The sequence below is a fragment of the Cygnus atratus genome, chromosome 1, assembly GCF_013377495.2.
Source record: "Cygnus atratus isolate AKBS03 ecotype Queensland, Australia chromosome 1, CAtr_DNAZoo_HiC_assembly, whole genome shotgun sequence".
In the NCBI taxonomy this organism is placed as follows: domain Eukaryota; kingdom Metazoa; phylum Chordata; class Aves; order Anseriformes; family Anatidae; genus Cygnus; species Cygnus atratus.
Window position 1 is genome coordinate 53,442,370 of NC_066362.1, and position 21,630 is coordinate 53,463,999.

The window sequence follows — 21,630 nt, forward strand, 5'->3', positions numbered from 1 at the left end:
TGAAAAGCTTTTGTAGGTTATTCCTCTCTTCTTCCTCTGGTCAGTTATATGGTTTCATAAGGAAAATGGAAATGCAGTTGCCACAGTCAGACTTGGGTGTCTTCTGTTTTTCAGCTCAGGAAGCCACTGGCTATCCCATAAACACATCAGTTCATTCTGGCTGTTCTAAAATATTCAGATTCTATTCTAGAATAGGCAGATTACCAGATTCATTTTTCTGATGATTTGCACTATTGATCAAAACAATACATGTTTTTTTCTACATAATATTTGAAACTTATTTTGATAGAGTGGAGTTCTTTCTATAGTGTTACTACATATTAAAAGAAAACTTGCTATGACTGACAATTAAATGATATCTCTCTCAGTCAAGAAATAGAAATTCTGCTTTCAGTTCTGGTTTAGAAATTGAAGGTTCGGTTTATACAGATCTCCTAACTTAAATTAAAAAGTAATCACATAATAGTGTGCTTTTTTTTAAAGTAAAATATAATTTAAATAAACTTTAATGTTGGAGAGGTGTTTAAATGAAATGTCCTAGGGAAGGAAATATAAGTTCTGAAGCATACAATTATTTTCAAGGAAAATAAATATTACAAAAATCCTTTTAGTATTCCAATCAGTAAGTGAGGCACAGGCCTTATGGTGCCTGTATTCCTGGTGCATGTCTGAGCAAAGAATTTTAACTTTGCACTAAATATATTTTCAAACCAAAACACTTCTACAAGCCAAGACCCTTTGGATTATGTGTTTATCATACTGTAGTCTTTAGCTATAGCATATGGAGAGAGCATCCCATTTCTGGCCTGGTCTCAGTTTCTTTAGCCAAAATCAGTAACTACAACCATATTTTCCTTTAACTGTGTGAGCCAGACTGCCTCTGAATTAAAAGAAGTGCTTTCCTACTCTTGAAGCGTGTACTTGAGTAATGCTAAACCTCCAAAACAAGCCTCAGGCCAACTCAAATGCTGCAAGGTCACAGGGAACTCCATAGAAATACTCACTTCATAATTCCAATATAAAGAAAGTAACTTTTTTATGGAAGTAAGAACTTAAAGTGAAAGGCATCTTCCACAGCACCTTGGTTCCTGAGGCCACACAGGGATTCAACACCAAATTGAAGAAAGAGGACAAAAGTTCCTCCTGAACCCCTTCTCTGTGTAGACCACATGCCACTGATCTCCTTCTCTGAGCAGAGATTACCACAAGCAAGTGGCCAGTTAAAAAATAAAAAAAAAAAAAAGGGATAATTTCCATTTTTTTTATTTATTGTGAGAACCAGCCCAGCTCTTTCAGCTGTGACGGGGGAAGATAATACCCCAGATAAGGAAAAATCTGGGATCAGGTTCCTCTGAGGATGGTGTCTCCATGGGACTCCAGACTGGAGAAGGAGCTGCTCCCTGAGCTTGGGCTGGCTTTCGGTAAGGAGAAAGTCCCATGGGATTTTGCAGGGTCTGTGCCCTGTCGGGGGAAACTGAGTCTAGACAAGTAAGGAAGGGGCAGCCCCACAGGCTTGTCTCTCCCTGAAGACATATGTGCTAGCTGGCAGCCCTGGTGCCCCCAGGAGTCACGCCACCTCCTTGGGGTAATGGAGGGAAGTGCTGCACTGCTGCAGCTTCACAGGCACCCTGCAGAACCATCTCTGAGGGAAGGCTGAACCCAAATTCCTCATCTGCAGATAGCTGGGATGTGGGGATGTGGCCATCTGCTGAGTTTGGCCATGCCTCAGTTCTGCTTTCCTAAGCAACCGAGTGTGTATGTCTCTATTGGCCTTCACTACAGATCTCCCTGGGGATATGGGATTCCCGCACCTCCAGCTACAGAAGGTAACATGACATTTGTGTACCCAGATAGCAAGTATTTCTCATTTTACTGAGGATTGTGCTGTCATAGAGAGCAAGGGTAACTCTTCAATGTCTTTGGACAGCCAAGTGGCAATGGATAAGCTATGCTGCAAAAGATGTGTGGGAGGAAAAGCTAGATAAACTTTAGTAAAGCTGTCAAGTATTTGTAGTATTACATATTACTACAGCAGCAACATAGAAACTAAAGCAGCTGTCTTTCTATTAATACACAGAATGAGGGATTTAAACACGTGTGCAAAAATGCTATATGAGTTCCGTTTTTTACTTAAGCTAAATTCTGTCTGGTCCCTTGGCAGTGCAAAACTTCCCAGAGCAGTACTCCTTATGAGTAAGATCGCTCCATTGCTTTTATTTGCTGTGATTTTGCAGTACATATACTTGAAGGGCTGCTAAGGCAGTGAAGAATTGCCAAGGGATAACTGAACCACAAAGGCTGTAGTAATCAAGGAGGAAGGAGCAAAATTGAAGCTGTAATTCCAAGATTTCCTTGTTGTGTGGGAATGTAAGCAAATTTTAACACTCCATTAGCATAGTCCCTGTGTAATTTCATTTTCACTACCGCTTGTTGCCGAGAGCATTCTTTTGTGTTTCACTCAGTAGGAGGCTGCAGAATGTACGTTGTTAAATATCAGAAAAAGAAAAAAAAAAAAGACTCTTGAAGGACTGCTTTTTCTATGCCACCACTTCAGTTGCCTTTAGTCATGTTACAAAATGCAACAGTAGTCAGTTAAACGTCTGGTCAAATGGTTGAATGTGTTTAATATAAAGCATTTGCTTGAAATTCTAGCTGACATACTTATACTTTACCAAATATTTAATACTGCTGTATTAGAAGTGAATTTTAAGCCTTGAGAATTTATTTTTATATTATTTTTTTGCCACAGTTTTTCATAGACACTCATTGAAGTCCAGAGAAGCTGCAGAGGCAGGAGTCAGATTGGTATCCCATCAACTCTGTAAAAATATATCCATATATATATGCATACAACTGAGAAACCACATAAATTCTATAAGCATAGAAATATATACATCAGTAAACCACATGGATCTCCTTTTGGATATAAACAATAATAATTAAAAAAAAAGGAACTATTGAACTATTGAAGCTACAACCAATTCATTATTAACCATGAATGGCTTATTTAAGATGCAGAATAGCTGTACTCCAGAGACCCCAGAATTGTACATAGCTGTTCTGGCAAGGCTTAGGACTTCGAACACAAACACCCCATAGACCCTGCTGCGTTATATCCAAGCTTAGCTCAGGTCTAGAAAATGGCTATTTAGGGCCATTCTGGGTCATTACCAGACCATAGCTAAGCTAGTCTCAGGAGGATTCCCACAGTTTTCTCTGTTCCCCAATGTCTTCTATTATCTGGGTGGTCCTTTTATACAGATTACCCCATTTCTCTATTGCTTCAGATGAGAACAGGTAGGAACCTCTCCTTTTGTATGGTAGGTGGTTGTATATACCTTTTGTATGGTAGGATGTCAAAATGCACCAAGAAGAATTAAAAAAAAAAAAAAGAGTTGGGAATAGAATAAGGAATACATTCCAAAATGGGAAGATGTATTGTTCATTGCATTTTCTATGCCACTCCTATGACTGTCATTGTACTTAACTATTGTTACCCTTAACAACAAGGCATGGTTGTAACTATATTGTCCACATGCACCATTCTGTTTATGTAACGCTTTTTGATCCATTTTTAGACACGAACTTCTGGAAGAAGCTCGGAGAAAGGGCTTGCCTTTCGCCCAGTGGGACGGGCCAACAGTGGTTGCCTGGCTGGAGGTAAGTGCTAGTCACAGCTTCGAAATGAGTCATGCTGGCAGGCTGCTTCTGCACCCTCGTCCTTACAGATTTCAGAAGAGATTACTGAAGTCTGCCCCTCTTTCCCTGGCTCACTGTGCCATCAGCACTAAGCAGATTTTGACACTGGGTGGTGTGAAACAGAGTCTGGAGATGAAAAAAGCAAAGTGGGATTGCACCAGGGAGTGGGGATGGGGCAAAAAGAACTATCATCACTCGAGCATACCCTACTACTGCACTTGGAATTGATCCCCAAATTCATGAAATCTCATAATTTCTCAGTCCCTAAATATTTAAAAAATCCTAAGACAGGATGGTGTGCTAAGGAGAAAAAGTAGTTATTAAATTTTATTTAACACAAAAACTACATCTGCAGAATTCTTAATGAATTTAATGAATTTGTGACTTTGGTCTGTTTTCAAATATAATATTGGAAAGGGCTAATCTACCTAGATATCATTCAAACAAAGAAGTGTTTCTTAGGCACTTCCACCTGGGATGTGGGAGATCCAGATTGAAATCCCTCTGATTTAGACAGGCAGTTCCTTTGTCTCTGAAAACCGATCTAGCTGCAGAGGGCTCTCCTTTATTTGGAGAGTGTACATGATTGGATTTTGGAATACATCAAGAGAAATTTATTCAGCAGAGCTGTCCACCAATTTTGACAAAAATCAATGACTATTTTATGTGAAGGAACTTTTCAAAAAACACTTACCCAGACCTTGAGGGGACAAGAAGGCAGAAAGTAAGGACATTCTTATGCACATGGATAATCACTCCTATATGGCAAAGCTGTACCAGCTCTATGCAGATACAAGCTCTTTGTTGGCTAAAAGAGCAACATCTCTTCCTTGTCTGTACGAAGCATCTGAATATATTCCCACCTATTCTCATGTCTGTCATGGGTATCACCCATTGATCATTAGACAAAATTTGCAGTTTTTTCCCTTCAACTAGAAAAAATAGTCCTCCTCAAAAACCTTAACAGAAGTATGTTCAGAGAATAAGTAAAGGATGAGGAATGAAAGAAGCTGGCATCTACAAAACTTCTGCTTCGTGTTGTAATTGAAGGTTCCTAATGAAAAAGATGAAGTGAAAACTGCAGAAAGGCAATTCAAGTGTTCAAATATGACCTTGGAAAATTAGATTATATCTTCCTTCCAAAACAAACAAACTGTTAATATAGAGCATTTGTTAATTTGGCTACTAACGGACTTTTTCATAACAGTTTGACAGTTCTGTAGTCAGATTTGTATCAGTCAGAAATATTCACTATTACAATCAAAACTGATTTGCTGGAAGGGTGAACATGCAAAGGTCTAGACAATTCTAAGTACTGAAAACAATCTGTCCCTTAATGTTCTTCATGGTGATGTAAAATGTGACAATTTCTGACAATTTAAGCCCTAATCATTTTTTCTTTTATGTTTTTTAGCCTTGAATCTTAGCTGCAAAATAGGATATGCTTCCTGCTGTCTCAAAGACAGATTATAAAGAGAAATTGGTATCTATGAACTTCTTGGGAAACATAGTGAGAGTAGCCCAAGTGGAAGTTTATGTAGTGGTATTCAATCCAAATAGCATACTGATGACAAAAAAGATATTAGGGCAGAAGTACTGAATTTATTCAGAGGACATCAGTGCATTCAGTCAGCAGATGGACTCTGTATACATTTCATACTCTCCTGGGGAAAATGTAATGTGTGACCCTTGGAATAAAAACTGAAATTAATATTAAAGGAGCCAAAGAACCAAATTAAAGTACTACATATTATAGCAATTGTGACATTTCCAAACTTTTCAGCGCTCAGCTTCTCAGCATTAGCCTTTATTCTCGTCATTTGTATGTAGCACCGGCACAGCTGAGATGTATTTTAAGAATTGTGACTTTTCTTAACTAATGGTCGAAAAGTATATCAAACTTGATCTGTCAATTTGCTGCCTAGCACGATGAATGTGTCCTGCTTTTAGGAACTGTTTTCATCTACCTTCATCTTCTGATAGAGACAGCCGTTTGTTGAACAAATTTAAAGAACAAATTTACCTAATTATTTAAAGAACTCATTTACCTAACAAACAGCAAACATATCAATCTATTTCTGCAAGGTGAATAACTCCCAATGTTTATGCTTTCCTGCTTTTCGAGTGCACGTATGAAAAAAATGTCAAATTTAATGCAAATATTAAATACATTTTAAATCTATGCTTAGTTTCCACATGGGGCTTTGTTTAAGCACAGCTGGATGTAGTCTATGTAATTTTTGTTTTCATTTTTTGACTTTCTAGAGACTTTGTATTTCATTGCAGTTAGTTGGGACTAGATCATATTTTTCAGGTTCAGACTAGCATTGGATGGGGTGTAGTTGCTCATCCATCAGCAGAAAGAGCTTTTTGAGATGATGCAGTCATTCGTCAAGCTTACTGATACATCAGAACAGGCCGTACAGAAAAGCCTGTCTGAGCTCTTTTGAAATCTGACAGTCTACTCTGTTTTCTCTGTCATAAAAGTGATCTAACAGCTGTCTTTTAGGTAAATGGTTCCCGGGTAGGTTGTAGATTTGTTATCAGCCACACAGTACTTCAGTGCAGTTAGAAATTAAACACAGCGCTGCTGCTGACCTAGGCTACTAAGTCTAACATAAGAAGAAAAACCTCAAGTGGCAAGTACATATCTTCTGTAGCTGTGTTCACATTTTGCTGTGACTTCTAACCAGTATTTCCAGCAGTAGTGTGACACCATACCAGACTGTTCCAGATTTGCAGTAAGCCTAGTCCTCACTAGGTTATCTGCACTGTTCTTGGAAAAAATGAGCTGAGAAGGGTAAGATTGTGCCCACAAGTACACCATAGGGACTCACATGGAAAGAGAGATAAAGCCATTTTTAGTAGAAAAGGGGAAAATGACTTAATCAATTCTTATTAGATTGTTTTCTGTATATGATAAGACTATCAAACTGCCAATAATACTGACTTGTGCCAAGATTTGTTTGTTAAAGGCATAGGAAGGGAGGAGCCTAGGTGACAGAGAAACAACTGTAAAAATAATCCAAAGCATCCCTTGCATTCTGGCTTATAATAAAAGCAACAAAAAGAGTTCATGTGAAGCCATGGCAATGGTTCTAAAACAATTTCATTTTAATAAATAGTATGATTGTTATACTAATTTTTGTGTATTACCATGCTTATTCAGGCTGATAGTTGCCTCGATGATAAATTTCATGACAGAAATTAAGCAATGCCTTGAACAAATGTGTACTTTATCTCAACAGCTCTGGCTAGGAATGCCAGCTTGGTATGTTGCTGCCTGCCGTGCCAATGTGAAGAGTGGAGCTATTATGTCTGCTTTGTCCGATACCGAGATTCAAAGAGAAATTGGAATCAGCAACCCTCTTCATCGCTTAAAACTCCGATTAGCAATCCAGGAGATGGTATCACTCACAAGTCCATCAGCACCTCCAACATCCAGAACAGTGAGTCCTGTTCAGCTAGCTTCTTCCTTCCCACTTCACTCTGCAGGAGTCTGCAGAAAGGCTTTTGTAGTTAGAGAGTGACTCTGGTAACACACAATTCACAATCAGTGTGAACTGTCCTCTAAAGAGTTGGAAGTACTTGTTCATCAATCACTCGATTGTTGGTCGCTGATATTTGTCCTTTAGCTGATACCTTTTTTAAGATGCGCTTTTGATTAACCTTATTTGTAGTTTTAACTGCCTTTCTCTTCCTTCAGGTCAAATCTCCCAACCAAATCAGATTGTGTTTCTCTTATTTTGTTATTTATCGTATTTTTGTTTGTGGGGTGGGGTAAGGCAGGAGAGGGAAGAGGTTAGTTATTTAGGAATACAACTATTCTGAATCTTGTTCGCTTTCCCCCTTTTTATATCCTTTCAAATGTTTTCCAGTCTGAGTTGGCTGCTTTTAGGTTCTTCATGCTTTTAAGAGAAGCAGTGATTGGAAGTGTTAGGGCAGAGCATGGAAGGGAGAAGTGGAGCGTGTGCATTTGGTGGGGAAAGGGGACAGAGTGGAGCAGATGGGAAAGAAGCAAGTAGAGAAGAAACAGGTTTGAAAGGAAAGAGAGGAGTGTATAAAAAAAAAAAAGGCATGAAAGTACACTGGGGCAGAGCAAGAATATGTGTTGCAGATAAAAGCACCTCCTAATGGAAAGCGAAGAAAAACAGGACAAACTGATGAGGGGAAAAAGAAAAAAGGGGGGTTGATGCTGAGAGGCTGATGGTGATGACTATGAAAGAAGCAACAGAGACTGAAACAAAACAAAACAACAGCAACAAAAAGTTAAAAAATGAGGTTTGATTATTGGAAAACATGCTGTAGAAGTGAAAGACAAAGCCTACTACTTTAGTGCAGCCCAGACTTCTAAATAATAATAATGTGATAAGTCATGATGATAAAACAATGTTAATAATACTAATGATAATGATATTTATATTTTGTAATCTGTAATCTTCATGGAATTCATCAAGAATCTTTTGGAGGAAATGAGAATTGAGATACATTTGAGGGGTTTAGCAATTGATCCAGAACCACTGAGCTATATAAGCAGTTGAGAAACTGGGCAAAAGGACACGAATGTTCTCATTGACTGGCCTTTCATCCTAATGCTGCTAAGATCCTTTAAGAATATAGTTCCCCATCCAATTCTTTCTCTGCGCAGAACTGATATATATGTCCTAACCATGCTAATATCATGAATTGTAATGCAGGTGTATATAATAGACTCAACAGAGTGTTGAATTACTGAAAAATTATTTACCGATTTCCATTTTGACTTTATGTTATTTCAAAGCTCAAGAGAATTGTCACTTATGAAATAAGAAAAGAGCACATTTGAGCTAGAAGCACTGGGAATAATTTTGCTTTGCTCTTGACTTCTCATTAAGTAATTGGCAGCACAATGCTGCACTGCCCTGGACCGTGCATTTCTGAATCCCAAGTCTTTCTGCCTCCCTTCTTTCTCAGGAAAGGAGTTAATTTACTGCAGCTCTCAAGAAAGCACAGCACATTTCACCCTATGCACAGCAGGCTTCCACAACCCCTCCCTGCATCATCTCATTGCCCTAGTAATGATCTGACTGAAAAAAATACGAGGAAAAATAGTCTTAGAAGTGTATTCTCTTGACATTTTTGATTCACAGAAATGTGGGGGAAGCAATCATTATTTAGATTACAATATGAGCATGTGATATGCGCAGAATATTTAGGCTGGAAAATCTTTGAGAAATGAAGCTTACCTCCAGACAGAGCTGTGACCTAAAGGTTGTATTTGCCCCTTGCACGTGAAATGCAGCTTTAATTCTTCTTTCCCTTGTGACTGTGTTCATCCATCAGTCCTAGCTGAAATATTCCATCACATCTGTTCAGGCTCAGGTCTGTTCTCTAACAAAGATGCAAACCAAGTTGTCTAAAGTTGTCTCTAGTTGCAGCTCGGTAGAGGCAAGATCGTGGTTGTGCTGATGGTGATGCTATACGCTGTTAACTTACAGTGGTGCTGCCTTTCTTCTTTACCACTGCTTACCTAATGTGGATCCCTCCTGCCTCCCTGTGGGCCTTGTTCATAGCCCTCAGGCAATGTTTGGGTGACCCATGAAGAAATGGAAAATCTTGCTGCTCCAGCTAAAACGGTTAGTCTTTCCATTCACATTTATGCATTATTTCAGTGCTCAGAAGGGAACTAGGATGCATCTGTTTTAACACAGATGCCATAGCCTCTGTGGGCTGCTTCCCAAGCATGACATTAGAAAGAACAATTCCACCATTTCTCAGAAAAATAAATTACAAACTGTGTTGCAATCACAAATGTACGAAAGTAAAAACAGCTTTGGAGTTTTACATTGTTTTTTCCTGCCAATGTGAAACCTCATTTAGTGAAATGAAATCATTGCAGTTTCAGGTGCAACATTTCCCTGGTACCCCTTCTAAACATAATTTTGTATCTGATGAACCAGAACAAATAAGAAAAGTATTGAGAAAGGTGCATAACACAACTCGGAGTTTTCACGAATGCCAAGTCTTTCATGTCCATACTAGCATAGTTATGCTCTTTGATTTAGGGTGCATGGAGTGTGTCATTTTCTATTTAGCTTTATTAAACCTCTCCCTGCTTCAGGGGACACACAAATATTAATACATTTTATTTGATTGTTCTGACTTTTTTCTTTTCCTTGAAGCATACGTTATTTTAGGTCTTGTTTTTAGCAGTCCATTAAGTCCATAACAATTCCATAACAGTGTTTATAAAACACAATGCAATGTAATCCTAAAATGAGATGTCTGAAAAATCTTTAATTTGGAAAACTTTACAGTCAGCCTAACCCATAAATGGTGAGAGAGGCTAAATTTTAATGCAGTAAAAACTAAAGCTAAATTTTAATGCAGTAAAGTACTTACTTCATAGAAATGTATGCTTGCTGTATTTTCTTTTTGCTTCTGTATTTTCTCATGAACGTTCATGAAGTAGATTTTCATCAATAATTTTTTTTTTTACAACCAAGGTACTTTTCAGTTTTATTGTTGATGGTAAAAAACAAATATAACAACACTCAATCAGCCAGAAGTAGAGTTGATCCTGTTTAACTGGTCTGCCAGAGCAATTTATTTTTTGCCATAAAATTACAGTGTGGAAAGTACTTTTCAATCCATTCACAAGAACACAGCTTTGTATTGTGAACGTTGTGAGATCTAACTGGCAACGGAAAATGACATTTATAATATCCAGTTTTGAGAAGTAAATGATTGTGTTTTGGTTGTGAAACCATACAAAGTGTTTGAGATAATGCTGTAAAGTTTCACCAAGCTGTAAAGATTTTCTATCTTGAAAAGAGTTAGATTTGCCCTACTAAAATTTTATAGTTTTAGTCTTGTAATTCTTCAGATAGCTCATCCCAGGGCATTGCTGGTGACTTGAATTCCAATATTTATGAGCACATTCTACATGTATGTTTTCATTTGTAGTAAGTTTATCATATGCATGAAAAACACATCTTCTTTATAACTCATTTTTATTGTCTTTTTACCTGCTTTACTAATTGCTTCCTGCTGATAACACAGAAAGAGTCTGAAGAAGGCAGCTGGGCTCAGGTATGACTCTTTCACATTATTATTTTTTTGAATGAAAAGTTAACAATAACATAATTAACCCAGTATCAGTAGGCAAAAAGGAGTATGGTATAGTGGTAGTATCTCATGAGTGAACTATAATTTGTACATTTTGGTATTGTGGTAGTATCTCATGAATGAATTGTAATGTGTACATTTGGTATTCTTCAATACAAAAACAAAAACACCTCTGTACATGCTATAAATATTTTTCTTAAAAGAAATTGCAGTTAGCATATAAAACACAGTGTTTTCAGGGTCCTCAACACAGTCTTTTATTTTACATGCCCAGCTACTTTGTTAAACTCCCAGGATTAAAGCATCAAGGATTAAAGTATCCAAAATAAATAGCTGCAAGTATCTTGATATCCAGAAGGCAAGTAGTTTGATGGCCCAAAATATTCCGAAAGAATGAGGGCATTTGGCCCAAATGCCAGCATAAAGCATTTGCCAGTCACATCAATAGAGGAGACTCTGCCCATGCATTCCACTTGGAGGATTGTTGTCCTCTGAATATGAACAGATGTGTGCAGTCTCACTCTCTCTACTTACAGCAAAGCCTCAAAGTCTCAAAGGAATTATAGATGAGGGGGTTGTTTCTAGTCCACACATTCTAAAACTCCCTTCTGCAGACCTAACTCTACCTGTCCTGGGTTTGTTGTTTGATTGTGTTTTTTTTTCTGTTCGTTTTTATCCTGGAGTAGCATGTGGTACAAAATGAAGGAGCAGCAGCGATGGTTTGAATGGAGACCAAAAACCCAGCTCTGAGTCAGGCCCTGTGTGGTGACCCGCTGCCATGTGGGGAATCACAGGATGGGAAAAGGTTTTTGCATCATGGCAGATAGGGATGCTTGGCAGTGTCCCTGCATCAGGGCATATACAGTGGAATCAGAGAATCATTTAGTTTGGAAAAGACTTTCAAGATCATCCAACCAGCAACCTGACCTACCAAGTCTTGTCACTAGGCCATGTCCTTTAGTGGCACCAGCACGGTCATAGAGGTAAACATGTTAGGTCTTTTCCTTATATTCCCACATCCTATTATGCCCATGATTTTTGCTTGGTAAATCCACAGAGACACAGAAAGTCTAAGTATTCCCAGCTGGATACATTTTAGAGATATTTTAGATATAGATTCTACCTCCCAGCTAAACCAAGAAAAGATTATCCTCAGTTTTGAGAATAGGCTAATAAAATATGCCGAGTTAGAGAGTCAACATTTCTAAAATTACACCAGATGTTTTTAGAAAAAATCAGAGGCACAATTGTATAAATCATACTCAAGTATCAGTCTACAGATTGTCTTGTATAATAAGGAATAATATTTTTCTTCTTAGTTGGACTATCAAATATTTAAATTCTTAAATTTCCTTCTGTCTCTGTATAATAGATAACACACACAATCTTATTGTCTTTACTTATGGCATTCCTCTTCTCTTCAAAACCTCACAAGAATGAGAGATGAGAGGACTGTATTTTTCCCCACAGAAAGTATACCTAGCTTGCATTGTGTTATCCTTTTGTCTATGACAGGAGACATACCAAAAAAAAAAATATATATATATATATATATATATTGTTAGACTTGAAAATCAGTTTTGAAAACCACCCTCTTAGGGAGGTGTTAATCTTGCAATTTATGTGTTCTTTTTTTTTCTGTTAAATTGCAATAGTGCTGAAATAATTGACATTAGTATGATATAAAATGTGTCTATTTTTTAACTTCATTATGCAAACCATATAAAAAAATCTCAACATTCATATGTTTGTTTCACATTTATTTTTCATCGCCCTCTTGAAATCTCAGCTATGTAGTATAGTAGCTTCAGGCCTAGCTTCTATAAGGAATTTGGCTTGCTCCTGTTTTAAAGAATTCATTTATTGAGCTCTGTATATGATGCACTTTGGTTTAAGCTGGGCACAGCTGAAAATATCTGATTAACAGAATAATCCAGAAGTTTAATTGAAAGCTGGTAAGACCATTAAACAAACACATTTTGGTTGTGTAATATGTTTGCAAGCATTTAAAATTCAAAATTGAAACTATGATTTTGTGTTACAACGATTAATTAAAATATGTAATTTAATTAATTTAAATATTATTCAAATTTTGCAAAGATAGAAAAAAAGATGAAAAATGCAAAGCATTGCTTTTAGTAACAAATATCTCACAGTGGCTAACAACTCAAACATCGATACAATGAAAAAATTGATTTTTTTTCCTTTAGACAGATTTTCTGAACTAAGAAGTCTAACTAGAACCAGAGTATACTGATATATACTCTTCAGTCTGTGGTGCAACCATGAACAAACTTAAGAAATGATCTCTCCTTTTTTTTCTTTACTTTTAATTTTTGTGTAGACACTGGCGTATGGTGATATGAACCATGAATGGATAGGTAACGAATGGCTCCCCAGTCTTGGTTTACCTCAGTACCGCAGTTATTTTATGGAGTGCCTGGTCGATGCAAGGATGTTAGACCATCTGACGAAGAAAGACCTGCGTGTGCACTTAAAAATGGTGGACAGCTTTCATCGGTATGTTTGCATAAAGACTGCATGTATAAAGCCTCTCGTGTGTGATGCAGTGCTCAGTGCTGCACAGAATAACAGCACTGGCTATTTGTTGTTCTGGCTTGGAAAACTACAGCTAAAAGTGTGTGTTAAGTGTCAGAAAAGTGAACAGAGGTAATCCTTTAGTAATAGCTACAGCATCACAATTCTCTCTCATAACTAAGATACTTGTATGGATCATTTCATAATGAGCAGGGAACCATTAATGTATAAATAAAGCCTTGACAATACAGAACCACTAATAATTTATTAAGCAGTCTAAAGTATCAGAAAATGGCAGACTAACATCTGAAGCCCTGAGATCTCGCAGTAATGAAAAATTATTTTGTGTAGCACTTAAAGGCTGTTAACAGTACCAGCAAATTGACAGTTGCTCAGGTTAGCTAGGGATATAGCCAGGAAGCTAAACTGGAAATATAGAAATAAAGGCATTTAGACTTTAGGTGAAATTATGTTTATGTGACAAGAAGTGGATTTTGTTAAATTTACTGTCTGATTTGACACCTTTTGAGGACTGATTTGACAAATCATTTCAGTGAGCTCCCTAGGGCTTACCTTTTCTGAATACAATTTTTAATGTTTGGGGTTTCTTACACTAGAACACATATTCAAACATTTTCATTTTGTTTTTGTCCATTTCATTTTTAAAGTCTGTGGATTTTTTTTAATGATTTCACTTTCCTCTCTTGCCTCAAGATTTACTACATTAGCACCATAAAACACCTCATGTGACATGCAGGAAATACATCCTAAATATGTTCCCATCTTCAAAATTTTCTTTATTAACTCTGTAAATGTTTCTCTTCAAATAACAGAACAAGCTTGCAATATGGAATCATGTGTTTAAAGAGGTTGAATTATGATAGAAAAGAACTGGAAAAGCGAAGAGAAATGAGTCAGCATGAAATAAAAGGTGATAGTTCCTGGGAATGAATACTGAGAATGTTTGTTCTTTTGAAGCTTCACACTATTAACCCCTTGGCATGCCATCTTAGCAAAGCATTTAAGCATGTGCTTTAAATAAAACTTGCATAAATCCAGCTGCCTTCAGAACACAGAACATCTCCCTAAATTAGGCACAGTTAAGTACTTTGCTAAATTGGGTCTGCAGTTCTGAAATGTGGTTTAGTATCTTCCTTTTGCTAAAATGGATTTTGGTGACAGACTTTATCCTAGCCTCTTTCAGTCTCAGAAGAAGGCCAAACAGCCTGCAGCTCACTGGGACCCGCGGGAGCAACACTGGGACATTGGAGCACTCAGGGTCCTAACACTATGCTCCTGCTTTTTGAAGCTTTTTGAATTTGCCCTTGATTTCTTACTTCCCAACGTGCACCACAGAAAAGGTTGCTTGGAGGGGTGGCCACTGAGGCAGCTGCTTGATAAATATAGGAATAGCTCCTAACAGAACTGACCTTATTGGAAAATCTAGCAGCTGGTTTAAAAGTATGTTCTGTGCAAAGCTCCCTAGAGCAGTTGCTGCCTCACTGCACAGTTCATTTTTTACGTAGCAATTAGGGTTGTTGTTTTCTCCCATTGTCAGAAGCGAATTCTTTGATTCCTTTAAGCATTTCCAGCTCTTGAGACTGAAAGTTAACACCTTTCAAGCACAACACTGGTTAGAAGAGCTTAAAGGGAGGAAATAGAAGGGTGAATGGCTGCAGGGAACGTGCTCTTTTGCTCAGAGACCTGGAAGTTGGGCACAGAGGCACCAGTGCCAGGCTGCCTGAGCAGGCAGGGCTGGAGGCTCCCACGGGGATTTGGTTATTGGTCTCGGGTCCTGGCATTGCTTCAGTTGCTTCAGGAGAAGGGTAATAACCCCCATCTAGTCCACCCTGCCGGGCATCAGTCAGCTAGACATGGTCCCAAGCAGGATTTGGTCTCGCTGATCCCTGGCTGCCATGCTGTGTTTCAGCACATCCTGACCCCAAAGTCTGGGATGCTCTTGGCCAGGCAATGGAGAGTGCCGCTACCAGGAAATGCTACCTTAGCTGTACTTCTGCAAATGGTTCAGGAACAATCCCCATCACTTAGCAGCACAAAACACAGCAATGCATTTCCCACTCACAAGTACAGAGATCAGTGTGAGTGATTTTCTTGTAATCTAACAAACAGGGTCTTTTTTTTTTAGAGAAAAGTCCTCAGAAATGATTTCCAAGCTCATTTTGTTGCCTTAGCTTTATAATTGGCACAGACCTGAACAGTTCTACCAGCTTTCAAAACTAAAAATTATTCTAGTCTCTAAAACTGTGAACTCCTCGTTTGCTTTCTGGCAAGTTATAAATGGTTGGTGCTGGCCTAACTCTCAAAATGTTTAATACAAAACTCTCAAGTGAAGCCTTGAGGAATTGTTATTTCTCCTGTGCCCTTGCACTGTTAAACTGTAAAATCTTACCTAAGAATTGAAAAGAGTTTGGGGGTGTTAATTCCACCACTGTCCTTTCTTGGGCTTCTTACTTTCTGTTCCTCTCTTGCCTTAAGTTCATCTGTCTGAAAGTGAGGTGCTTTTCTCAGCAAGTCACAGAGGCTATCTTACACCTGATAAGCAAACGGAGACGAGGTATCTAGAAGAGGTGGGAGGAATTGTGTTCTGGAGATGCCCTCTGGTGGCACCTCGGAACCAATTCAGAATAAACATTTAACATGAAGGTAGCTAAAACCACACAGTTATTCCCACGCTTTGGGGTTTTGGGAGATGTTGAAGCCATTAAAGCTATATTAATAGTTTCCTGGTGTTCCTCGTATTAAATTAAAGCAGTATGAATGCATGCAGCTGTATACTTTGGACGCTATCAGTGACTAGGAGACTGAAGCAGTGTTGTGTCCTTTCAGATGTGCTGGTGTGGAGCAATGATCGAGTCATACGCTGGATACAAGCTATTGGCCTGCGAGAATATGCAAATAATATTCTAGAAAGTGGTGTACATGGTTCACTTATAGCACTGGATGAAAACTTTGATTACAGCAGTTTAGCTTTACTATTACAGATTCCAACACAAAACACGCAGGCAAGTTTGCTTATGCTACTTCTGGTTAATCTGTACCCACGATTGCCATTTATCCCTCTTCTACCATTTTAATTTTTTACTTTGGTATCTCTAGGCACGGCAGATCCTTGAGAGAGAATACAACAACCTTTTAGCACTAGGAACTGAAAGACGACTTGAAGAAGTAATTAATTTTATTTTAAGTATTTATTAACTATCATAGTAAAATATATACATTGAATGCAATGCATGAAGACGTTAATTCACATACTGTTCAAAAGAATCAGTTATAGGTATTAAAAAAAATACCAAACAAGGTATTTTTAAAGTGACCTCTGTATGGCTACATATCCATATCATTTGGGGAGCTAAATTTTGTTCTGCACTCTTACCTTAAGATGAACACTTTACATAGGGTTAAAACGCAGAAAGGAGTGGAAGATTCAATGATCAGAATGTGGGGAGGTGTGTGTGGGGCGCCTGTGCAACTTACTCCTTGGGATACTTACACCTTTTTAAAAAAATAATAATAATAATAATGACAACAACAAAGAAAAAAGTGCTTTCTTTTTTTTTTTGAGGGGGGTTATTTTTATTTCTTTAAAGATAATCAGTGTATCTTAGAGTGGGATTTGAGGCAGTTACCTCAGCTGGGGAAATCTAAAATCCACCTATGTAAAATATTCATCTTAAGTAAGAGTCTGTCACACAAATGTTCAAGTTCAAGGAGAAATGAAACTTTTAAGAACGTGATGAATATGCCTATGATTCTGTGTATACATGAGTGTTTCTTCATTAGCACTTTACGTAAGCCTCCTAATGCAGCAACAAACCACTGCATCGAATACAGTAACAAATCACTGTATTTGGAAGAGAACTAAGTTCTGCTTTAGCAGAATCCTCCAGTATATCAAACCACCGACTTAAAGAAAGCTTTCCACTCTAGCATTTAATATTTCTGAAGCATTTGCTTTTATACAAGTGTCTCAAATGAATTGTAGTTACTGGATACAGTGCAAGAAAGCAGGGCATTTGCTGTGAAACAAATTTGACAGTGGGAGAGGCAGCAGGCAGCCAGATTATCACAAACTTCATTTTGCTTTATCCAATACAACTCTGTGTCTTGACAGAGCGACGACAAGAACTTCAGACGTGGTCCCTCCTGGCGACGACAGTTCCCTCCACGTGAGGTCCACGGCATCAGCATGATGCCCGGCTCCTCCGAAACGCTGCCAGCCGGGTTCAGACTAACCACGACATCGGGGCAGTCTCGGAAAATGGCAACTGACGGTATGAAGTCATTTCTGCGTTTACGGTTGAAAAGCAAGAGGTTTATTCTAGTATGCTAAATTGACTTTTAGCGCGTGTTTGCCCTGCAATGGAACGGCTGAATTCACCTACCTAGCATAAGGAGGCTGGGAAAGTGAAATTAGGGAATGGAAAAGCACTCACTGACTTGGCATACTATTGATTTTTTTTGTGTTTGCTTCAGGCTGTCAGGGTGCAAAGGAAACACTCAGAAAGAGAGGAATTAATTTACTGACATGCATCTAGGATTACATATAGTATCTAAGTACCTTTCTCAGCTCATAAACCTCTCTACTAGGTGGAGTTTATTTTGGAGGATGAACTTACAAGGGACTATCATCTTTATTTTCCTACTTGACTTTCAAACCATCAAATAACTGAAGTTGCTAAGAACTAATTACAACCAGCAGTTAACAAATACTGAAATCCAGATACTAATTCTGTTACTGTAGACTAGTCTTAATTTTCTCTGGAAATCTTTCTACTTCTAAAAGATGCACTGATTCAGCAATGACTTGAAAAGTATCAAGCAGATCATAAATAATAAATAAGTGAATTTTTAAATTGTTTTAAGAAGGCAGGGAGAAGGGGAAAATCCCACTGCTGCTATTTCTTCAGGTATATGGACAACAGAAAACATGTGAGTACACCTGTCAGAAGTTCTGAGAAGTACCAGTGCACAGGCTGCCCCATTTCAAATACTGCTCTTTATTGCCTCATGAGAGAGTTTAGGTCTAAGAATAGCTTTATATTACAGTAACGTAATACACAGTAGTGATTACATTTTGTAATTCTTTAACAAAGTTGGCAGGAAAATACAACCATCTAAATTCCATCAAAGTAACTCACCTTTTAAAAATACTACTTTATAATTGCAGATACAGATTGAATAATTTACTGATTGCATCACTATATTCCATTGACTCCACTGCTCATGTGCACGCTTTGCTTTTAATCCTGCACTTTTTGGCAGTTTTGAAGTCATAAGACAAGAATCCATTCCAAGGCAGAATCTATGCACAAATAAAGGTGCAAGCTTCCTTGGCATTTCCATGGCCCACATTACTGTAGTAGCTAAGAACATTACAAACATTCATAGACTTCATCTTTTAGCCTTACTATAAAGTAGAAGATACTATTCCCATTTTACAGATGGGGAACTAGGGCGCAGAGGAGATTTAGCGATTTACTGCAGATCTTCCAGACGGTTTATTATTGAGCTGGGTCCAGAACTCAGTAGACTTAAAAGTAGGTAGCTTTGAGGACCTACATCTTCATCCAGAATTTGGCTTCCTATCTTCCAGTGATGAGAACACTGTGGTATTTAAACATCATGACAAGTACATTGTTAGGGCTTCCGATAAAATAACATTTACTTACTTAAGGAAGGCAGATTCAATAGTACGCCAGACATGAAGAGACTTTGAATGAGTTCTGCACTGCACCATGCCCAGATCATGTCAGAGAAAGTCACAGAGCAGTTTAACAGCCATTCTTCCAGTGGGAAACAGACTGGTTTATTTTCTTCATGATTCTAAAGAAGTTCTGGTTTGTTTCTTTTTTTCTTGCAATTTGCAGTTGCTTCATCACGACTGCAGAGGTTAGACAGCTCAACAGTTCGCACATACTCATGCTGACAAGGCCTAGCAAAGAAGCCAGCACTGAATTGTTGTGAGTATTCATAAGGGGCCATCATGAAACCTCTTTATGTACACTACACCCAGTATTCTTTGGCATTATTCAAGCAAGAGTCAGCTTGGAGCAGAGGACCTAACTTAGACTCAGTAAGGTGGCCACTTGATCAAGACAACAGCCTCAAGCTCAGTCCAGGAGACACTACGCCATTCCTTCCATATCTCAAGTAGCAGGTTCTCTCTGCTGGTGCCACCTTAGCAGATGAGACAGTTTACAGGCAACTTCTCTTCAGATGATAGCTCACCAAGCATAACACACTTGTGTGCTCTCAAACTTAGAGCTAGAACGGGGGGAGAGAGAGAGCACAGGGCACTGAATTTACTTTATGAGAACTTGAAATAGTTCTACCAGGAGCTCAAGAGAGGGAAAAAATCTAGTAAAGCAGAAGAGATTTATTTATTTATTTATTTATTTTCTTTAATGAGAGATATGGATTCATTTAGAACATCAGGTAACTGAATAAAACTAGGACAGAACGTCCCCTATACAGAAAATCTTCCAAAGTTATCTATTACAGAAAATCTCATGCTTCCCAAATCATTCAGAAATGACCAGTGGTAAAGAAAAGATATTCTGAGCTGGATGCAGCTTTAGATCAAATCTAGTACCAGAGTTCATGTTTCATTTCTCACCACTTCTCTTTTAAATATGGCTATAAATGTTATCCTTCCAGAGTTCTGCAGAAAAATACTGTTTGCTGCTGCATCACAAGTTTTGCAGGAAAGACTAACATGATGAGCGCTTTCATCAATATGGCACCATTTCATGCTAATATTTTCTCAGTAACAGAGGCTTTTTTTTTTTTCCATTTAGTTACTCAGAGGAGTTGGAAAGTGCTTTTGGACAGCACCAAAGCCCCACATTGAACATGCTTTGATAGCTGTTGCATGTTATAGACAAGACATGCCAGGATCTGCAAGAAAGGAATTGCTGTTCCTAGTTTTTACCCAACAAAGTCCATTTTTAGATCTTCAGTCTGGAGAGGCTTGGGACCATCATGATTTTACTAATTCTGGGCATATTCAAAGACCATTAATGAACAGCAAACGTTACCATTGCGAAATGTAGATTGCTCAGGAATTCTGCTGATGGCATCAGCCTTACTTCATAGATCTCAGAAGACTGCAGGTGTATAAAATTGTCATGTAGTTACAAAAAGAAACTTCAAGCCACCACTAAAAAATATGCATAGATATTTTTTTTTTCTAAAATAGGCAAGCTGGTCCTACAAAGCTGATGATGGAGCACAAACTATATCAATCTTTTTTAAATATGTGTGTGTATAGATTAGGGCTTACTTTATGTTATGTCAATAAAGTCAATGACAATACTCCCAATGAGTTTGGTGGAGGCAGAAACTGATAGCAGAGATGTGCATCTTTTCTCCTATATGCTTCAGACTTGGAATGTTGAAAGCAACGACGAAGAAAGTAAGTTCGAATGCCGAGCAATCTAATAGGCCAAATATAGGCCAGGCACGTAAGACAATATTTTCCAACAGGTCTGAATAGTGCAACAAGGGCAGATATTGAAAATGTATGTATTACTAAAAATTAACTTACAGTTTTCTAAGGTGTTTATTCCTGGTTTATTCTTCAGTAATTGTCTAAAATAGTAATCCAAAAACCAAAGTAAAGTGGTGAAACTTTGTTGGCACTGTATGCATATTGGAGTTAGGTATTTTGAGCAAAAAGATGTTTACAAAGTTATACAAGCTATACAAATTATCTTCAGATTCTATAGGAGCAGATCAAGTATTTCAAGTGTTCCAAGTATCAGTGATATATATATCACATCGGAGCTTGTAGCTTGGCCACTCTGCTGATTACATACTGATCTTAAACACTTGAGAGTTCTATCAGAATTTAGAGCTAATTTAGATATAAATTATAAAGATTGATATATGAGGATGACTGAAATGAATGTACTGCTATTTCTTTTAAATTACCTTAAAGTCCTTTTAGAGAAGCGACAAGATGGTGTCAACTAGAACTTTAGTACATTCACTGTTTATCAGTGCAATTTCCAAGATATCACCCAGGTTGGATACCAAGTTAAAATAGTTTGGAATTTCAGTAAATTATCTAAAAATTATACAGGGAAAATATTTCCTTCATTATTATATCAGACATTAAAACTTAAACCAATGACCTGAATTTATTTGAAGTTGTTGAAGGACCACAGAAGTCTTTTCAGAATTTGCAATCACATTTCCTGAGCAACAGTTTCTTCAGGGAAAGAACTGATTGATACTTGTAGAAAAGAGATTATTCATTATAAC

General features: G+C 37.8%; 1 protein-coding gene across 3 annotated transcripts in view; it reads left to right on the forward strand.

Annotated features, from left to right (window-relative positions):
- Positions 1–21,630, forward strand: part of PPFIA2 (PTPRF interacting protein alpha 2) — a 335,557-nt gene that overhangs the window by 311,944 nt on the left and 1,983 nt on the right. For 2 of the 3 annotated variants that reach the window (XM_050715798.1, XM_050715800.1), the window contains 10 exons: positions 3,579–3,660; positions 6,948–7,148; positions 9,252–9,314; positions 10,741–10,770; positions 13,151–13,326; positions 14,178–14,275; positions 16,192–16,367; positions 16,462–16,530; positions 17,477–17,636; positions 19,233–19,325. In XM_050715798.1, the coding sequence (XP_050571755.1) occupies positions 3,579–3,660; positions 6,948–7,148; positions 9,252–9,314; positions 10,741–10,770; positions 13,151–13,326; positions 14,178–14,275; positions 16,192–16,367; positions 16,462–16,530; positions 17,477–17,636; positions 19,233–19,291 (1,114 nt within the window). In that variant the 3' untranslated portion in view covers positions 19,292–19,325. The remainder of the gene's footprint in view (positions 1–3,578; positions 3,661–6,947; positions 7,149–9,251; positions 9,315–10,740; positions 10,771–13,150; positions 13,327–14,177; positions 14,276–16,191; positions 16,368–16,461; positions 16,531–17,476; positions 17,637–19,232; positions 19,326–21,630) is intronic. The other variant, XM_050715803.1, reaches the window with a different exon arrangement.